The sequence below is a fragment of the Megalops cyprinoides genome, chromosome 1, assembly GCF_013368585.1.
Source record: "Megalops cyprinoides isolate fMegCyp1 chromosome 1, fMegCyp1.pri, whole genome shotgun sequence".
NCBI classification, from domain to species: domain Eukaryota; kingdom Metazoa; phylum Chordata; class Actinopteri; order Elopiformes; family Megalopidae; genus Megalops; species Megalops cyprinoides.
This window is the reverse complement of record NC_050583.1, coordinates 5,166,241-5,185,044: the sequence shown is the minus strand read 5'-3', so window position 1 is coordinate 5,185,044 and position 18,804 is coordinate 5,166,241. Positions and strand designations below refer to the sequence as shown.

The 18,804-nt window shown below is 45.0% G+C and overlaps 1 protein-coding gene across 2 annotated transcripts in view; it reads right to left on the bottom strand.

The window, feature by feature from the left end:
• The window catches only part of LOC118793867 (adhesion G protein-coupled receptor E2-like), a 24,596-nt gene extending 7,278 nt beyond the window's left edge, over window positions 1-17,318 (bottom strand). The window contains exons 1-13 of one of the 2 annotated variants that reach the window (XM_036551995.1): window positions 16,822-17,318; window positions 8,310-8,384; window positions 6,517-6,654; window positions 5,771-5,923; window positions 5,303-5,434; window positions 4,497-4,628; window positions 4,120-4,163; window positions 3,878-3,982; window positions 3,219-3,372; window positions 2,596-2,715; window positions 1,932-2,110; window positions 1,677-1,829; window positions 166-363 (exon numbers count right to left, since the gene is read on the bottom strand). In XM_036551995.1, coding sequence (XP_036407888.1) covers window positions 166-363; window positions 1,677-1,829; window positions 1,932-2,110; window positions 2,596-2,715; window positions 3,219-3,372; window positions 3,878-3,982; window positions 4,120-4,163; window positions 4,497-4,628; window positions 5,303-5,434; window positions 5,771-5,923; window positions 6,517-6,654; window positions 8,310-8,384; window positions 16,822-16,852 — 1,614 coding nt within the window. In that variant the 5' untranslated portion in view covers window positions 16,853-17,318. The remainder of the gene's footprint in view (window positions 1-165; window positions 364-1,676; window positions 1,830-1,931; window positions 2,111-2,595; window positions 2,716-3,218; window positions 3,373-3,877; window positions 3,983-4,119; window positions 4,164-4,496; window positions 4,629-5,302; window positions 5,435-5,770; window positions 5,924-6,516; window positions 6,655-8,309; window positions 8,385-16,821) is intronic. The other variant, XM_036551996.1, reaches the window with a different exon arrangement.
• Between the last annotated feature and the right edge of the window lie 1,486 nt (window positions 17,319-18,804).

Below are 18,804 nucleotides of genomic sequence, written 5' to 3'. Positions count from 1 at the left end.
GGTCAAGTCCAAGTCCTATGAAATATCTCTTTGCCTTCTCTTTCCTCTCATATTCTCTCTCTGTACCCTTCTCGCACCAGCAACCTTTCGTTTATGAAAGGTCTAGGAAACGGTCACGCCTGACGGGCCGATCGTGGTGGACGAACAGAGAGGGGAGACACGAACCTTGTTTTGAGTGCTGGAGATGCCGGCGAGGAAGACGAGGTCGGCGATGAAGAGGCTGATGCAGAGGTGCAGGTGGATGGTGTTACGCGTGCCCTGGATGGAGCGGCAGAAGTAGAAGGTGGCGATGGAGAGCAGGAGGCAGACCAGCGACACAGACAGCCCCACCCAGGTGATCACCTGCAGCTCAAATGGGTCGTGCTGATGGGGGAGAGAGAGAGAGAGAGAGAGAGAGAGAGAGAGAGAAAGGGAGAGAGAAAGAGAGAGAGAGGGAGAGAGGGAGGGAGAGAGAGGGAGAGAGGGAGATGGAGGGAGAGAGAGGGAGAGAGAGAGAGGGAGGGAGAGAAAGGGAGAGAGGGGGAGAAAGAGAAAGAAGGGTAGAGAGAGAGATGGGGAGAGAGGGAGGGAGAGAGAGAGAGAGAGGAAGGGAGAGAAGGTAACAGAGAGAGATGGGAGGAGAGAGGGAGGGGGAGGGAGAGAGAGAGAGATAGACAGGTAGAGAGAGAGAGGGAGAGAGAGGAAGACGGCAGAAAGGGGGAGAGAGAGAAAGGGAGAAAGAGAAAGAGGGAGAGAGAGAGAGAGAGAGAGAGAGAGAGAGAGAGAGAGAGAGAGAGAGAAGCATTGACTTTTTTGACAAGTGTATACACTTTTTAGAAGCTGGCTAGTTCAATCATCTCTGTTCAGATGCATTACCGAAACACACTTATGCATACTAGAATATATTATTGTTGAACACCACACATGCAAAATGGTGCAAAGAATCAAATAATTCTATATTACACAAGAATATTAATCAATAGCTTGTGCAAAGCTAAGTGGTGCTCAAGAGATACAGACAATATTCATTATAAACTGATAATTGTCCTGCTTTTCATCATCTGAATGTACCGCTTACTACGAATGATTCATTTTTCCTCATTTGAGTCCAGCTGTCTAATCTATATCATATGTGGTGAATGGTACAGCACAGGGGTTGTAACCAAAAGGGTGCTGGTTCAGCTCCCTTAAATATCCAACCACATAACATGTATAATTGTTACTGAAGTAAGTCACTCTGGAGAAGTGCTTCTGATGAATGACAATAACGTAGCGTAATTATGAATGGTCACATCTGTCTTTTTTCCCTTACGGAAGTAACCACAAGGCCTGCTAATGATGAATGCACTTTCATGTGACTCATGCACAGATAAAAAAAACAGCATTACATTATTGTGATTTAGCCAGAGCAACTAACGTGGAGCAGTTTACAATTTCATCCCTTAAAACAGCTGGCTATATACTGAGGTGACTGTGGGTTAAGTAGCTTTCCAAAGGTACAACAGCATCCCAGTGGGGATTTGAACCTCCAGCCTTTTGGTTATGAGCCCTGCTCCTTACCACGACACCACACTGTTACCCCCACACACGAAGCCTAAAAATCCATTTCATGACTGGAACAGAGGGAAGGTGTTCAGGCTGTGTTAGTGTAACAGCAGTGTAAGGTCATACGTTTTGTGTCAGGTTCCAGCTCTTACCTTAAACTCGTGCAGCGACATCAGGACAGCAAAGCTGCTGAGGTGAGTGCAGGAACACACCGTGTGCGTCTCATTAGACTCCGCCTTCTGACAGCCCGTCGTGGACCACACCCCCGCGTCCCAGAACACACAGGTGTGAGACTCGTTGGTGGACTAAAGAGGGAGACAGGGGGGACAGCGTGATGAGTGTGATGGGCGATGATGACCAACGAGCGGGAGCTGACGGATTTGAGCACGCACAGAGCTGAGAATCACCTTCAGATGGGAGAAGGTGAAGTTGACACACTTGTCCAGGTGTCCCGTGTTCGGGTTGCTGACAATAGCGGACACCACTTTGGAGTTGATCTGGAAGCTCTGGCCTCTTTCGCTAGGGAATGAGTGGTTGGTGGTGCTCTCCAGCTCCTTGTAGCTCACCAAGGAGGCCATTGCAAAACCTGCAAACATGCAGTCAATCATGCATATTTCTTTCACTGTCAAGTTTCTGGAAGGTTCTGTTTCCATTTTCATTACATTACATTGTGTTCAGTATTATGCAATTCTTACAAATAATGGGTGAAATTGTGTAGTGAATAAGGACCATATTCACAACTTCAGATTTTTTTTTTCTGCAACGTTCCCTTAACACCAAGTGGAGATGAATCATTTCATAATTTAAAATTATTGTTCAATCAGTTTTGATGATGGTGATGATGAGGATGACGAAGGCAACAATGAAAATGACAACGACGATGACGATGGCAACGGTGGTGATGATGACCGTGATGATGATGATGATGATGATGATGGTGGTAATGATGACTGTGATGATGATGATTATCATGATGATGATGATGATGAAGATGACAAAGACAATAATAACATTGACGACGATGATGATGATGGTGATGATGATGATGAAGACCATGGAAGTGAGTTGTACCTGGATAGGTGCCGTTTCCAGCAGCGGTCTCCCAGTGTGTGTCCAGTTGGACGTGTTCTGTGGACATGCTGACGACGCCCTGGGGAGGAGCTCTGCCTCTCCTCACCAGCAGCTCCACCTCTGCAGGGACAGCACCCTCACTGTCATCACTGATCAACATTCAGCCACCAGCGGTAAAAAACCGCAATCAAAAAACCACTCTTAATGTCTCAATTGGGACAAGCCATGTTCGAAACGTGCAATTTTTCCAAATACCCTTGAGAAGAACAAGGCTTAAGGGAGATGCAGCTATATACAGTGTATATGTATATAGCTGTATAGTATATAGTATCTCAGTGTGTGTGTCTATATATATATATATATATATATATATATATATATATATATATATATATATATATATATATACAGCTCTATAGTATACAATAATACAATATTATCCATTTATACATCTGGAAATTCATTGAGGTTGTTAGATTCCAGTCTGAATTCAAACCTGTAGTTCTATGCTCAGTTCTATTATTATATTATATTGCATCATTGGCATTTAGCAGCCACTCTTATCCAGAGCAATCCAGTGTGTGTTCAGCGCGGTCACGCTTGTGCGGTCAGTGTGGTTGTACCTGTGTGCATGGTGCTCATTCTGGTTTGGGGCTGCTTCATCTGCGGTCCAATCAGCCTGATGGCATTCTCCACTGTGGTGAGCAGTGCCGTCACTTTGCCACTACTCTCCACAGGCATACCGGACAGGAGGTCATCCAACTTGGTTAAGAGTTTCTTTGAGGTTGATGAAGAGTGAAAGGCAGGAAGAGGAAGAGGGGGATTTAAAGAAAAAAAGATACACGTGCGTTCTCCTGTACTTGCACCCATGTGTGTGTGTGTGTGTGTGTGTGTGCGTGTATGTGTGTGTGTGCGTGTGTGTGCGTGTGTGTGTGTGTGTGTGTGTGTGTGTGTGTGCGTGTGTATGTGGGGGGGGGGGGGGGGGGGGGGGACAAAGGTGTTCTGTGTGTTCTGTAGTGTAGTACAATGCTTGGTAGTGTTCTCTGGTGTCATGGCTTACTCATGGTCTATAGTGTCATGCTTTGGTTGGTTCTACGGTACTGTGGGTCAGGAAAGTTCTGTGGTGACGTGTCTACGGGGTTCTATGAGTTACTATGATTCTGTGATGACATAGCTTGGCTGGTACTATGGTGCTGTTGGTCTCTGTGGTATGACATCACCGGTCTCTGGGGTTCTACGGTAACAGGTGTCATAGTGCTGGGATTTTGTCTCATAGTGTTACCTCTAACACCATCTCTCCGTTCGGCTGCCCAGGAGATTTGTTCCCATTCAGCTCCCTGCAGTTGTCTCTCATCAGTGACAAGAGATCTGTAAGGCCTGGGAACACCTGAGAAAGAAAGAGTAAAAGAGAGATAAAGAAAATGCAAGCTGGAGCTGGAGAGCTGGAGAGTTCAGCTCATCTGTTACATGAGGATGGGTTCAAAGTGACTGGTGTGACGACTGGTACAAAAATGGGGTACCCACCTCCTCAGATTTGTTTGAGGGGTTGTACTTGTCACAGTTTAGCTCTGTTGGAAGGAAAGAAAATCCAGACGACAGACAACAGTTAGTAGAGTAGTTTTTCTCTTAGCCACTTGTGTCATGCAAGCAATTTGTTCAAGTTTGCTTTGCTTCCCCAGAGAAACTTGCATCTGGAGTCTGTGAGGTAGAGATTCATACAAGGGAAAGCTTGGACACTACATAGGACTCTACAGTATGTGAGGCAGCAGTGTACAGAGACTGCAGTACCAGTAGCAGAGTCCTACATGAGAAGGCTACAGTGCTATATAGAAACTATATAAACAGAGGTAGAGACCCCGCTTGAAGGGGCTGGGACATTTCGTCTTCAGACTTGCACTCACCTACGCATTGTGCTGAGGCTTTGCCATAGTTACTGTATCCAGTGTTGCACATACACACGTAGCCGCCGTGGGTATTGTTACAGGACCCCCCTTTTCCACAGATCATTTCGTCAATCGCACATTCGTTTATATCTACAAGGGTGAAAGAGAGAGAGATGGGTAGAGACAACAGGAGAGGTCTCTATTACTATGCAACTGCATTCACAGGCTCTTAAAATCTGTCAGTTAAGGATTTCATCCCTCATTCAGTTTTCCAGCCTGATGCTGAAGGACCCCTGGGAAAAAGACCGGAGGGGAATTCTTCATTAAGAAGAAGGAAGGATGAACATGCTTCACTAAGACCAGGGGGAGAGTGAAGAAGACCCAGAGAGAAATGTAGTTAACTAAGACTGAGGGAGGGTTAATAAGCATCATTAATACCCAGGGGGAATCAGCATAATTCCATGAGACCCAGAGAGAATAAACATGCTTCATTAACACCCAGAAAGAATGGAAATGCTTCATTAGGACACAAGATAGAATGGAAATGCTTCATTAAGACCCAGAGAGAATGGAAATGCTTCATTAAGACACAAGATAGAATAGAAATGCTTCAGTAAGACATAAGAGAGTATGAACACATTTCATTAAACCCAGTGAGAACAGAGATGTTTAATTAAGTCCCAAAGGAAAATGAAGTTTAAGTCCCAGAAGAGTACGAATGTGCTTCATTAAGACCCAAACGAGTACGAACAGGCTTCCCAAAGTCCCAGAGGAGAATAGACATGCTTCAGGACAGACTCCAATTTGTCCCCTTCACAAGTTACCTGAGCAGGGGGCCTTGCTGTGTCCAGAGTTACTGAACCCTGCATCACAGGAGCAGGTGTATGTACCTGGCGAGTTTGAGCAGGTTCCATTCCTGCCACAGACCGGAGGGTGTCTACTACACTCATCCTCATCTGCAGAGGAGAAACAAGCTTTCCCGTCAGCCACTCTCCTGCAGCTGGTAATCCCTCAGCACTATCTGTCAGTCACTCGTCTCACAGCTGCCAATCAACCTTCATGTCGGTGAGTCACTCTCCCAAAGCTGTCAGTCGCTCATGACACCTGTCTGTCCGGTTTTCTGCTTCTGTCACTCTCTTATAAGCTTTGTCAGTTGCTCTCCTACCTGTCAATCACTCAGATTCCAGCATCCATTCTACGTCTATGTTTTTTTTTACAGTCCCTTCTTATAAGTAAAAGAGAATCCTCTTCACAGTCATGGCAGAATACAATCATAAAAAGCAGAATTTAACCTTTGCACATCACTCCTGTGGTGCCATCAAAATATTTCTCTCCGTTGCTTGAGACGTAACCCTCAAGGCAGGAGCAGGTGTGGGACCCGATTGTGTTCTTGCACTTGGCGTTGGGGCCACAGAAATCACTCTTCCCCTGGCACTCGTTCACATCTGCCAGAGAGAGAAAAGCGTGACCCGGAGCACAGCTGTGTTTCAGCCTGCCCTTTCTGGAACAGGCTGAGGGACCAACACTGCAATACTGAATACTGTGAGTCTCCCCTCCTGGAGTTCATTTTCGGTTTAATGACCCCATTGAGTTCAGATGAGTTTCCTTTTATAGTCCTCCTTGAGGGATGGTTTGGTAGAGGGGGGATGGGGGGGCATGCCTAAGCCCACCATCTGACATGACCACGTGCCAGTCACATGATCTCACCTCAGGTGTGCCAGTTGTGCAGGTCATGTGTCATGGGTCATTGCATTTAAATGGAATGCACAAATTAAGATGTGCCTCTAGATTTGGAAGGATTGATCAATTACTTAATTATAACTTAATTCTGACCCTCCATCCACAGGACATTCACAGGTTTCTCAATTTTTCATGAATATCCAACAAAAACGCTGGGCTAAAGGACTTGCAGCATACCTTTACAGTAGCTCACCTTTATACATTTTAGTATTAGAGTGCAGCTCAGCCTCCATATGGAAGTAGAACTGGGCCTGTATGGGAGATTCACACTTTGATGTGTGCATTATTGTGCTCTTACCTTCACATTGCCCTGTAAATGCTGTGAAGTTGATGGTGGGGGCTCTAAACCCAGGAACACACTGGCAGTAGTAACTGCCAATGGTATTGAAGCAGATTGCATTCTTGCCACACACAGGAGCTTTGCACTCATCAATATCTGTGGACAGAAGGCAGAAGAGATGCTGACATTCTGTCTCGCTACACACTGATCTCACAGAGACACGCTGACTCACAGACACACTCTGACAGAGACACACTGACTCACAGACACACTCTGACAGAGACAATGACTCAGAGACACACTCTGACTCACAGACACACTCTGACAGAGACACACTGACTCACAGACACACTCTGACAGAGACAATGACTCACAGACACACTCTGACTCACAGACACACTCTGACATAGACAATGACTCACAGACACACTCTGACTCACAGACACACTCTGACAGAGACAATGACTCACAGACACACTCTGACAGACACACTGACTCACAGACACGCTCTGACAGAGACACACTGACTCACAGACACACTCTGACAGAGACAATGACTCACAGACACACTCTGACTCACAGACACACTCTGACAGAGACCCTGACTCACAGACACACTCTGACAGAGACAATGACTCACAGACACACTCTGACAGAAACACACTGACTCACAGACACACAGACACACTCTGACATAGACAATGACTCACAGACACACTCTGACTCACAGACACACTCTGACAGAGACAATGACTCACAGACACACTCTGACAGACACACTGACTCACAGACACGCTCTGACAGAGACACACTGACTCACAGACACACTCTGACAGAGACACTGACTCACAGACACACTCTGACAGAGACACACTGACTCACAGACACACTCTGACAGAGACACGCTGACTCACAGACACACTCTGACAGAGACAATGACTCACAGACACACTCTGAAAGACACATTGACTCACAGACACACTCTGACAGAGACAATGACTCACAGACATACTCTGACAGAGACACACTGACTCACAGACACTCTGACAGAGACACACTGACTCACAGACACACTGACAGAGACACACTGACTCACAGACACACTCTGACAGAAACACTGACTCACAGACACACTCTGACAGAAACACACTGACTCACAGACACACTCTGACAGACACACTGACTCACAGACACACTCTGACAGACACACTGACTCACATACACACTCTGACAGAGGCACACTGACTCACAGACACACTCTGACAGAGACACACTGACACTCTGCTTTCCTCCACATCTTATCATGTGTTCCAGAACAGAAAGACGCATAAGAAGAGAGTTAAACAGGCTCCAGAGTAGCGCAATAGTCAAGGCGTTCACTTTGAATGCAAGCTGAGCTCTGCAGCCTGGCTTTGATTCTGGATGCATCATCGGCCTTTAATGAACGGGAGCCCACAGCCGTGGAACAAGCTGGCTTTGCTCTGCCAGGGATAGGAATGGATGGGTTGGCCAGGGTTTGTCCACCTCATCGCACACCAGCAACCCCCTCTGGTCAGCCCAGCACCACAACTCTGAATGAAGCTGCGTGTGAGGCGTCTTCCTCCACCTCATTGTCAGGGCAGGCTCGGCATGGGGACTGTGGTGTGAAAAGAGGCGGTGCTTGGCACCACATGTTTGGGAGATGGGCACGCATTTGCGGTGCATGCTACCAGATTAGCAGGGGTTGTTATGATGAGCAGCTTCTCTCTCATAGAAGAAAATGGGGGGAAAGCATTGGACATTCCAAAAAAAAGGAGAATTGAAAAACATACCAATGCAAGTTTGGTTTTTTTCATACCCCATTGAACATTGGCTCATGGTTTTCCCCAGCAGGGTGAGTAGTAGACCTGCAGAGGGAGAATAAGGAGGTCAGTCTCAGTCCAGTGGCCAGCTCTGGAAAAACAAAGAACCGGTTCAGACTCCTTCTGCGTAAAACAATTTGAAGTGTAGAGCCTACACCGAGTCTCTTTTTTTGGTGAGTTTCATGTTTTAAGTTTCATGTCCGTAATTTAAGAAACACACCCACAATCCTTTGCATGCTGAAATTTCATCAAGGTAAACTAATATATCGTAAAGAATTTTAGTGTATGTTTGTAATGTCTGAGGTGTGCACAGTATGTGTGTGCAATAGATTGTGAGAAATGTATACGTTTCTTAGTGTGTCTGTTCATGTATGAGATGTATATCTGAGAGCTTCAGCATGTGGAATAAGGCTATACAGATAATTCCCGCTAACATAACAGCATGTATTCCTGGAAACCCCATCATAAACCGGATGGTTGGGGATTCAACCCTAGTTTCCCATCGACACAACATAATAAGCAGGAGCTACATTCCTGAACACAGTCCAGAAACAGGCTGTTATTTTTACAAAATAGGCCGGATAAATATAGGACTAATTCAAGTCACCAGGTCTAAATACTGAATCGATATATGCACACAGAATAATATCCGCAGGATGTACAGTGTAAATATTCAGTATTGTGACATGCACTGCACAGCAGTTGGGTAATGACTGGACACAGAACAGCGGGGTACAAAGAGAGGAAGCTGACATACGCAGCGATGTAAATAAGTCTTCTTCTGCTTTCGAATTCGTCCTCTTGAGTTCACTGAAATAACAAACTAAATAAGTCTGCCTCTGCTTGCTCACCGTCTGGAGTTCACTTAAATAACGGGCTAAAATAAGACCACGAACGTTTTAAAACGCAGCCAGTAGGGAAAGGGGGACTTTCAGCACAGAGAGTGCAGCAGCATCTGCGGCGTGGGGAGATGTCGCTGCAGTGACTCAATTTGTCCAGCAGGGGTCGTTCAGATTGGCTGGGCCCTTTCGCTACCGCAGAAAGAAGAATTGTGGGGTGGGGGGGGTCCCCTCTTCTGCTCGAGTCATATCATACCCCATGGATCACACATGATGAAACTGTGGGCTAAACTAGGCAAACATGTGGAGAAACTTGAGGTCGAGGGGCCGCCGATACCCCTAAGGCTGCGTTCTGGCCCATGAGCTCGAGGTTGGCTCACTGTGGAGCCGGCAACTGTCAGAGTCAGGCTTTGGGGCCAGGCAACAACGCCAGAGTACTGTGGTTATTCTTTAGTCAGCAAGCTCTCTGTCTCTCTCTCTTTCTCTCTCACACATGCTCATACTACACACTCTCTTTTACTCACACACTCGCACTCACTCACACTGCACATGCACACAACCACGCACACAGACACACACACACACACAGACAGACACACACACACACACACACGCACACACACACACACACACACACACAGACACACACACACAGACACAGACACGCATGCACACACACAGACACACGCACACACACACAGACACGCACGCACACACACAGACACACACACACACACACACACACAGACACGCACACATACAGACAGACACACACACACACACACACACACACACACACAGACACAGACACACACACACGCACGCACACACACACACACACGCACACACACACAGACACACACACACACACACACAGACACGCACGTACACACACAGACACGCACACGCACACACACGCACACACACAGTATCCAGCTGTCTAAAGAAAACCCCTTCTAATTCTCTTGGGGTTATGTGAGTGCGGTTGCAGCAGTCAGCAAAGAAGCTGCAAGGCTTCAGACTGCCAACAGTCTCAGCTCCCTGTTCACTCTCCAGTTTCACATCTCCCATCACAGATTTTTCCACTCCACTTTTAAACCAATCCATTTTTTTTTTTGTCTCAGTATGCTTTTATTTTTTCATGGACTTTTATGTGAAAGCAGAGTTTCCAGTTAACTGCAGGACATGCCCATGAAACGAACTGCTGGCCACATCCAGGGACCTCCCCTCCAGCCTGTATGGTGTCAACTGTAAATGCAAATGGAAAAAAAAAAATCTAAAATCTATCTGCGGCACAGTTCAGAAGCGTGAGTGTGGAGTTTTGGATACTCTTTAATTAAGAAATGGCGAGCTTAGTTGGGCCGAATGGCCTGTTCTGTCATCATATGTTCTTATGTTCTTATAAGTGACCACACGTCCGTCTGCGGAAGACCGTGACGTCACCCCCACTGGCGCGACAGCAAGAGCGGGTCCTTAATCGGTTACCTTGGTCTTTAGCTTGGTGAGCTGATCATCGGCTCTCTCTCGTTTGGTGTGCTGTGCAGATGGCGAGAGTTTCAGTTCAAAACTTGCCACAGGTCTACCCTAAAAAGACTAATATGACTAACTGGTATCCCAGAAGTTGCTAGTTCAGTTCCTGGAAAGGCCACTGCTGTTGTATCCCTGAGAAAGCCATTTAATCCGACGCACTTTTGTAAGTATCCTGCTGTATCCTGCTGCTCGATAATATGTAGAAAAACACTGTAATTTGCGTTTTTTTCACCACGTCGGCAACAGCAGGTAAGGTCGGGGCTAGTATCCCTCTCTTTCCGCCGAACGAGACAACTGGGATTGTGTAACTGTTAACCCCACTTATAGGATACATTTAAAAATAAGCCATTTAATAGTTTATAAAGTGTTTCGAGATTCTTACCACTCTATCATTAACATGCCAGCAAACGACCGAGAAATATAGCTGAGCGCACGCTCTCTGCCTGTTCACAGCAAGCTGGCAAGGTGCTGGACCGGAGTAAAGCCCACGAGAACGCAGTGATGAAATTCCCTGCGATCCTGCGTCCCCATTCAGCTACTGTTTTACCAATTGACTGATGTTGTAGAGTAGACTATTCATAAAATTGCTTATATGACACGCCACGCGGTGTGGCGGACTCTAAACCAAATGACAGAGTTTGTAGTAACGTGCGCAGTCAGCTAACCAACCTCACGTTATCCGGAATTTGTCATTCATATACAGTACCAGTCAAAAGTTTGGACACACCCACTCATAGAAGGGTTTGTCTTTGTTTTTACTATTTTCCACATTTTTGTCAGGGCTCAGGCAGGGACTCAGGCGCAGACAGGGAGGCAGGATACACAAGGTAGTTTAATCAGGCCAAAAACGCAGTCCTGGAATCAGGGTCAAAAACAGGCGAAGTCACATTCCAGAAGAGCACAGCAAACAAAACCAAAAACAGATCCAAAGTCAAGAAAAGAAAAGAAAAGAAAAGAAAAGAAAAGAAAAGAAAAACAGGCAGGCAGGCACAAACAGCTTGTAGCGCAACTGGAAAAACTGAGACGAACTAGCAACGAGACATGAAACAAACAGGGAATATATAGGGCAAGGCAGATGACAAGATGGGGTTCAGGTGTGCAGGTAGGCAGGTGGAGCCAGTCAGGTGACCAGGTGGGCAGAGACAGGGCGGAGAGCAGGGCAGGGCTGGAACACAGGGAAAAACAAAAGCACATGGACAGGGAAAACAAAAACAAAAACAAACCCGGCTAAGGAGCCGCAGTCTTGACAATTTTGGCGTAATAGTAAAGACATCAAAACTACCAAAACACAAACAGAATCATGCAGTAACCAAAAAAGTGTTAAACAAATAAAGTATTTTAGATTATTCAAAGTAGCCACAAAATGCTTTTTTTTTGAAAGAAGAAATTCATACATAGGCATCAAAATCACTATTTATATGTGTGTAAGGAAAAACTTTAAAGCATTTAAGCATAAGTATTTAGATTAAATGTTTTTGAATGCATGTTTCCCATTATCTTGCTCTCTTGGCTGGTATACCTGCATGCACCATTAAGCCTCTACAGCTGATAAGGAATGCGACGGCGTGTCTGGTTTTCAGTCAGCCGAAGAGGGCCCACGTTACACCTCTCTTTGTCTCGCTCCACTGGCTCCCTGTAGCTGCACGCATGACGTTCAAGGCGTTCAGAACAACCAACAAAACTGCACCTACCTACATGAACTCACTACTACAAACCTACGTTCCCTCCCGACCACTACGGAGTTACCGAACGGCTTCTGGTGGTCCTGTCAGTTCGCGGCACGAAATCGTTGTCCAGAACTTTCTCTGCCATTGTCCCTCGTTACTGGAGTGAACTTCTGCTGAGTCGCTCAGGTTAACATCTGAAGACACAGCTCTTCTGTGCTCAAGTGAACACCTGAAACACTACCACCTGAAGCAAATTCTTATGTCTTAAACTTTGTTTCCCTTAAAAATTTCAAATACATAGTTTCACGCACTTGTATTTCCACCAGCTAGCTTGTACCTTGTCTGGACAACTATTGAAACTTGGTCATGCAGCACTTCTAATGCCGTTGATTCTTTATATGTCTATTTGGTTGTGTTGTACTCTGCCCCACTTGTAAGTCGCTTTGGATAAAAGTGTCTGGCAGAGGAATAAATTTACATTTACATTTACATTTATTTATTTAGCAGACGCTTTTATCCAAAGCGACTTACAAAAGTAATGTAATGTAAATATAATCTTAATCACGTGTGTCTACGCTTTTGACTGGTATTGTAGTTTCAACAAGTCCTCTGGGTTTGTTTATTATTATATCCAGCTGAGCATAACTTTTAACAGCGACGGTCCTCACATTGGTTCCGTGTACTAATGCGTTATCAGTGTAGACAGCTGGATAATCTGTTATCTGCCTGGCAGTCATGCACACGTTACCAGGAATTCTGATGATTGGTTTTGATTGTTGTGAGGAAGTTCTCAATTGTAAATACTTGCAAGTACAGTTTAGACAAAGTTATGACCGATGGTCTCACAGACCGAAAAAATTGTCTGTTAAAATAAAAATACTAATGATTACAAATTGTAAAAAGAAAAAAAATGTATTTCTGAAGCAAATATGTAATGTAGTATCATACTCTCAGACACATCCTGGAGCACAAGACCACAAGAGGTGTTCAGAGAACAGAACTATCGTCTTTTGCTGAGAACTGAAACAGAAGATAGGTTTTTATCTGAGGAGCGTTGCTGAGATATAGTCTGACACAGAATACTTGGCCAAGCACCTGGGAGAACTTTGGGGAAAAAACTCAGAGAACGATGAAATAACTCCTGCAGCAATTACCTAAAAGAAACTCGATAAAGATCCTCCTGCCCTACATGCTAACTGAACACAGAAAGACGTAAAGCAAGAGCAGATATTTATCTGTGTGTACAGCTTTTTATCTCTGGGGAAAAAAAAACCCACATACATTTAACACATTCCCTTTACACCACAGTATAGACATTTCACTAACTGAGAGGTGGAGTTGGGAGATGGCCTGCTTAATGTGCAATGCTACACTGGTAAAATGTACAATTACAAAAAAAAGAATGACAGTTAACATTTGGATCAGAATAATCTCTGCTGATTTTATTCAAGAGAAGTCATTTCTGTGATCACAGCTGACCTAACATGTGGCTCCTGTGGTTTACATTGTTAAAATGCCTCACTGGTTCACATTAGATTTTGTACCCCAATCCCAAAATTTTCTGCCTTATAACACCAGCCCGCTTTACACCAATCAGGAAAGCATTAATAACAGCATGTTTCTCCCATGGAATTATATTGACTGCTCTTGTTTTAGTCTGTTTATAAATCACATCTTGGTGTGCATTTCCCTGTGTCCTTTCGTTAACGTGGGCATTGTTAAATGAATCAGCAAAGGAATCTAGAAATAATCTACATTAACACTTTTTTTTTTTCACCCAAGGTGAGCGATGGAGTCACCCGAAGATGGTCTATATAATTTGAAATTATATATCTCATGCTGCCTGGGTGTTTGATAATGGAAGTGTCCTATGCTGTCTGGGTGTTTGATAATGGATGGGTCTCATACCATTCTCAAACCACTCTTAGTGTTTGTTTTGGCACCCTGGATTTAAAGATTCTGGCTGCGAAGTGAAGACAAGGAATACGTCAGCAGACTGTGGGAGCCAGATTACATAAATCTGTGAAATGAATGTGGTTTTTCTTCTCTGACAATGTAGGGGAAAATTCAGCAGGTGTCTCAATAAAAGGAGAGTTGGTGTAAATGTGTGTGTGTGTGTCTGTCTGTGTGTGTGTGTGTGTGTGTGTGTGTGTGTCTGTGTGTGTATGTGTTTGCGGGCGTGTGTGCGCGTGCGTGTGTGCGTGCTTGTGTGTGTATCTGTGTGTATACGTGTGTCTGTGTGTGAGTGTGTATCAGTGTGATAGGATGAGATCATGGTAGGGATGTGTCAGATTTAGCTCAGTGTCTGTGGACCACAAACACAGGCTCTTTCTTTTCAGCTGTCTGCTTTTCCTCAGGATTCCCCAGCCTGTTCATTTCAGCCTCAATGTGGTCATTCACACAACATTCGCACGACTGACATTCCTTTCAAAGATTTTCACAATGAATTTGACTCTTGTCTTTCTGTTTCCCTGAAATGAACAGTTCACAAGAGGAAAAACAAAACAAATTGGCATTCCAAGTAATGGTGTTTCATGGTGTTCAATATCAAACAGGCACCTCTAGATGTCTGTAGGTCCAATCAATCACAGATCTCAGGGAGGGCCGCATTATAATTACTGGGTGATCTGATACTGACCGCTCTGTGACCACATGACTGTATGACCGTATGACTGCATGACTGCATGACCGCATGACCGCCTCCCTCTCATTCCATACTAATGTGGTGTAAATTGTACAGTACCACAAAGTCAACGTTAGAACATGTGTACTCACAAACACACAAACACTCACACTATCTCTTGCTCATGCACACTTTCTCATAGACATACACACACACACACACACACACACACACACGAGCGCACACACACATAGATCAGTCAGCTAATGCCTGCTCAGTACACGATGGGCACGTGTGAGGGTTGTGGGCCGGACAGGAAAACATTGCCCCAAACACAGCGGCACAGCGGCAGCTGGGGAGGTAAGTGCAGTTTTAACCCTGCCAGAGCGGTACTGCAGGAACACAACCCTGGGCGCTTGCATGTACTGCACTAGCTGCAAAAGCTAGCGCAAATGCGCCGTGACAAAGCGACACAAAGCCAGCCCAGTGCGCACACAAGTACGCACCACTCAGATTTCTCCACTGAACACAAACTCCAGATGCAATTCCATGTGGTCCGTTGGGTGGCAGTGCCTAATACTGTGTCGATTTTTTTCCCCAAGGGGAAACCTCTGTTTTCAGAGGTTTGTTTTTCACTTTGGCAACACCAGTAACTTCTTAGTGAGAAAAATGGGAGTAAAATCTGAAATACAGCTAGCGATTGAAAAGCAAAATAAATAATTAAAATGTTGAAGTGATAATTTGTAGGATGTTCTGCACAACTGTGACATGTTGTATTATTTAGGAAGATCCATCTGTTTTACATGACATTTTAGGTCTTGTTAGATCATTCTGTATCTATTCTGCTGAATGCTTTACACTGCCACCTAGTGGATATGGGTGTATCACTCATGAATGACAGAGGGACACATTTGAAGTGTGTGAATGAACAGCACAGTGCAGTTCGCCTAAACACATGAAAACGTGATGCTTGTAAGCAGTATCCACGCACATCCCCACAGAGAACTCACACACAACGACTTTAACCAAAACCTGAGCTCACCCGCAACAATTCACAACAGCCACGGTGGGGGGTAGCACTGTGGGCCTTTACCAGAACCTAACAGCTCCTGTGACCCTAAGGTGGGTTACTGGGTCGGTCAAAAAGAACCTCACGGTGGTCTGGCCAAAATGAGATTACGGCTTCGCAAGTGACGCGGCAATTGTCAAACTGTACCGCATCATGACCCAAGAGGGGAGAAAATTGCCTAAGGACAGTGGTGATGTTGTGAAAGACACCATTGAACGCAACTTCATTATTGTTAAAAATCAGCCGTTGGTGTGGCGTGCTGTAAGCCACAGCAGCAGGAAGTTTGTGTTTTTGTATTTATTTACACACGCACACACCCATTTCCATAGAAACAGCACCAGTGTAAGGAACAATCTGTGTCAGTATCCTGATTATGACACAGAGCTGCACCTATGTTTCAAGTGTGATGAATATAGCGAGTTAAGAAACGAATATTTCCCAAACATAGCACAAATCTGACAAAATTTCCACACACAGTCAAACTCGCAGTCGTCCTGGGTAACTATGTGAGCAGATGGCTGCTCAGTAACTCAATGTATGTCAAAGGGACTGACCAGAGGACAGTAACAGTAACTCTGACACACTTTTTTATCTTCAGTAATACACACTTCTGTTTAAAAACAGCACTCAGTTACAGTTATAATACCCATTTCTCAGTCAATTTGTATTGTGTTCAAGCGCTGTAACAACAGAACCTTTGCCATGCTAATAAAGCCGGTTTGAATTGAATTGAATTGTTATGAGTCTGACTCACCCAGAATGAGAGGGTGCAGTTTGGGTCCCATTTCAGAGGGAGAGTAAACTCCACACAAACACACACAGACTGATAGAGTGTGTCAGCTGGTACACCTTCCCTGCTCCGTTTCCAACTGGAAATCCACAATTTAGGATCAGTCCGGGTCGGTCTGTCTCTCGTAAATTAACACGCTGATGGTGTAAAGAGCAAAAATGGGGAAAAACAGGGAAAAAAATCAGTCCAATAAATCCGATTGCTTCTTGTTTCTTCCCCCCCCCCCTCTGTGCCAAAAAAGCTGTTGACGGAGAAGAGAGAACAGGAGCGATCTCAGCTCCCGTGGGTCCGTTGAGGCAGAGTGAGGTCACCGGCGTGGTTGAAAGGGGAGCTGGGGCTTTCTGAGGCTGACGCACGCGGTTTGCCTGGACGCATATAACGCAGCACTCTCACCCTCTCGCACTCACTGTCTTGCTCTCTCTCTCTCTCTCTGACAATCCTTGTTTCTCTCTCTCTCTTTCTCCCAGTCCCTCTGTCTTGCTCTCTGTCTCTCTACCGGTCTCTTTGTCTTTCTTTTTCTTCCTGTGTCTTTCTCTCTGTCTGTCTGTCCCTCTCTCTCTCTCTCTCTCTCTCTCTCTCACTGAGCTCCACTCTTGCTTCAACATTTACTCAGCATGGACAGGGAGGGAGGAGGGAGGGGCCTTGTTGAGAGAGTGGGTGGGGACAGGGGAGGTGGGGGTGGGGACAGGGGAGGTGGGGGTGGGGTCGAGAGGACTGAAGAGACTTGTTGGTATTGAAACATGTACCCATTTTCTAACCCTGCCATGGGGTTCAGTATAACTTAAATTAAAAATTTTAATTAAAAGGGAGAGATAGTGAGAGAGAGAGAGAGAGAGAGAGAGAGAGAGAAAGAGAGAGAAAGAGAGAGCTCATGCAAATCTTTGAAATATCTGTTTGAGGTATCTGTCTGTGATCTGTCTTGTTAAGGTGGGGTAGTGCGGTCACCTGAGACAACCACATAGTTTTAAAGCAACAAACATATATTAAACATAAAGAAGGCTCCCAACAGATTTTGGGGAATGCACAAAATATCAATACAAAATCAGGCAAAATTATCCAAAAGTAGATTGTCTGTCAGACTCTAAACGATAGTTTAGCATGAGGCAAATCACTCAATCCCTCCATTTTAGTCTTTTTTATCCAGTTTATGTATTTCTTTTGCTTTATTCTAAAACAGGGGAGTGGAGGGAGGCTTGGTCTTGGGTGGATTTGCATCTTGCTGAGAAAGCCAGTCTGTATCCTCTGAATCCTTCAGAGAGAAGGTGATGGAGAGTAAGAGCAAAGATAAAACAGTCTAAGTCTAGGTTTTATAGGAAAGCTCTGGATCTCAGGCAAATCAATCCAGATTTTGCTTCAGAAGCAAGAAATAAAAAAATAAATGTGTGTGTATCAAAGGCTGAAGATGAGCTCAACAGAGAAGGCCAGCCTGGCCTGTAATGAAGAAAAAATGCAGGGGATTTTACACCGTTGACGAAATATTTCAGAATAGATATGCCATTGTTAGACATGATTTGGCTCAACATATTCAACACAGTTATTAAACGAACTGCGATATGTGGCAGTGAAGTACAAGGCCCATTACCATGGAAAGATTTTGATAAATTGCACAATGATCCCATAGAACCTCTCTCTGCATGCAGAGTTTTGTGACAAGTATCCAGCCATATAGGATAACACCTAAAAATGGATTCAGGCCAGAATTAGACCAATATTTATTACTTATTAACAACCACAAAGGAGCTTTTAAATGCTAAAAACACCCACAAATCAGAAAGCACCTTTTACAAGGTCATGAATTGCCAAGAGCTGGGGCCAGAGAAGAATCTTCTCAGTTAGCTGCTTCCGGGGCTCACTGTTCCAGCACAACTACTAACACAGATAAGCCTCAGAGACAGGGCCTTACCAGCACAAACAATCAGAGTCAACCACACTGTAACAACAAAAAGA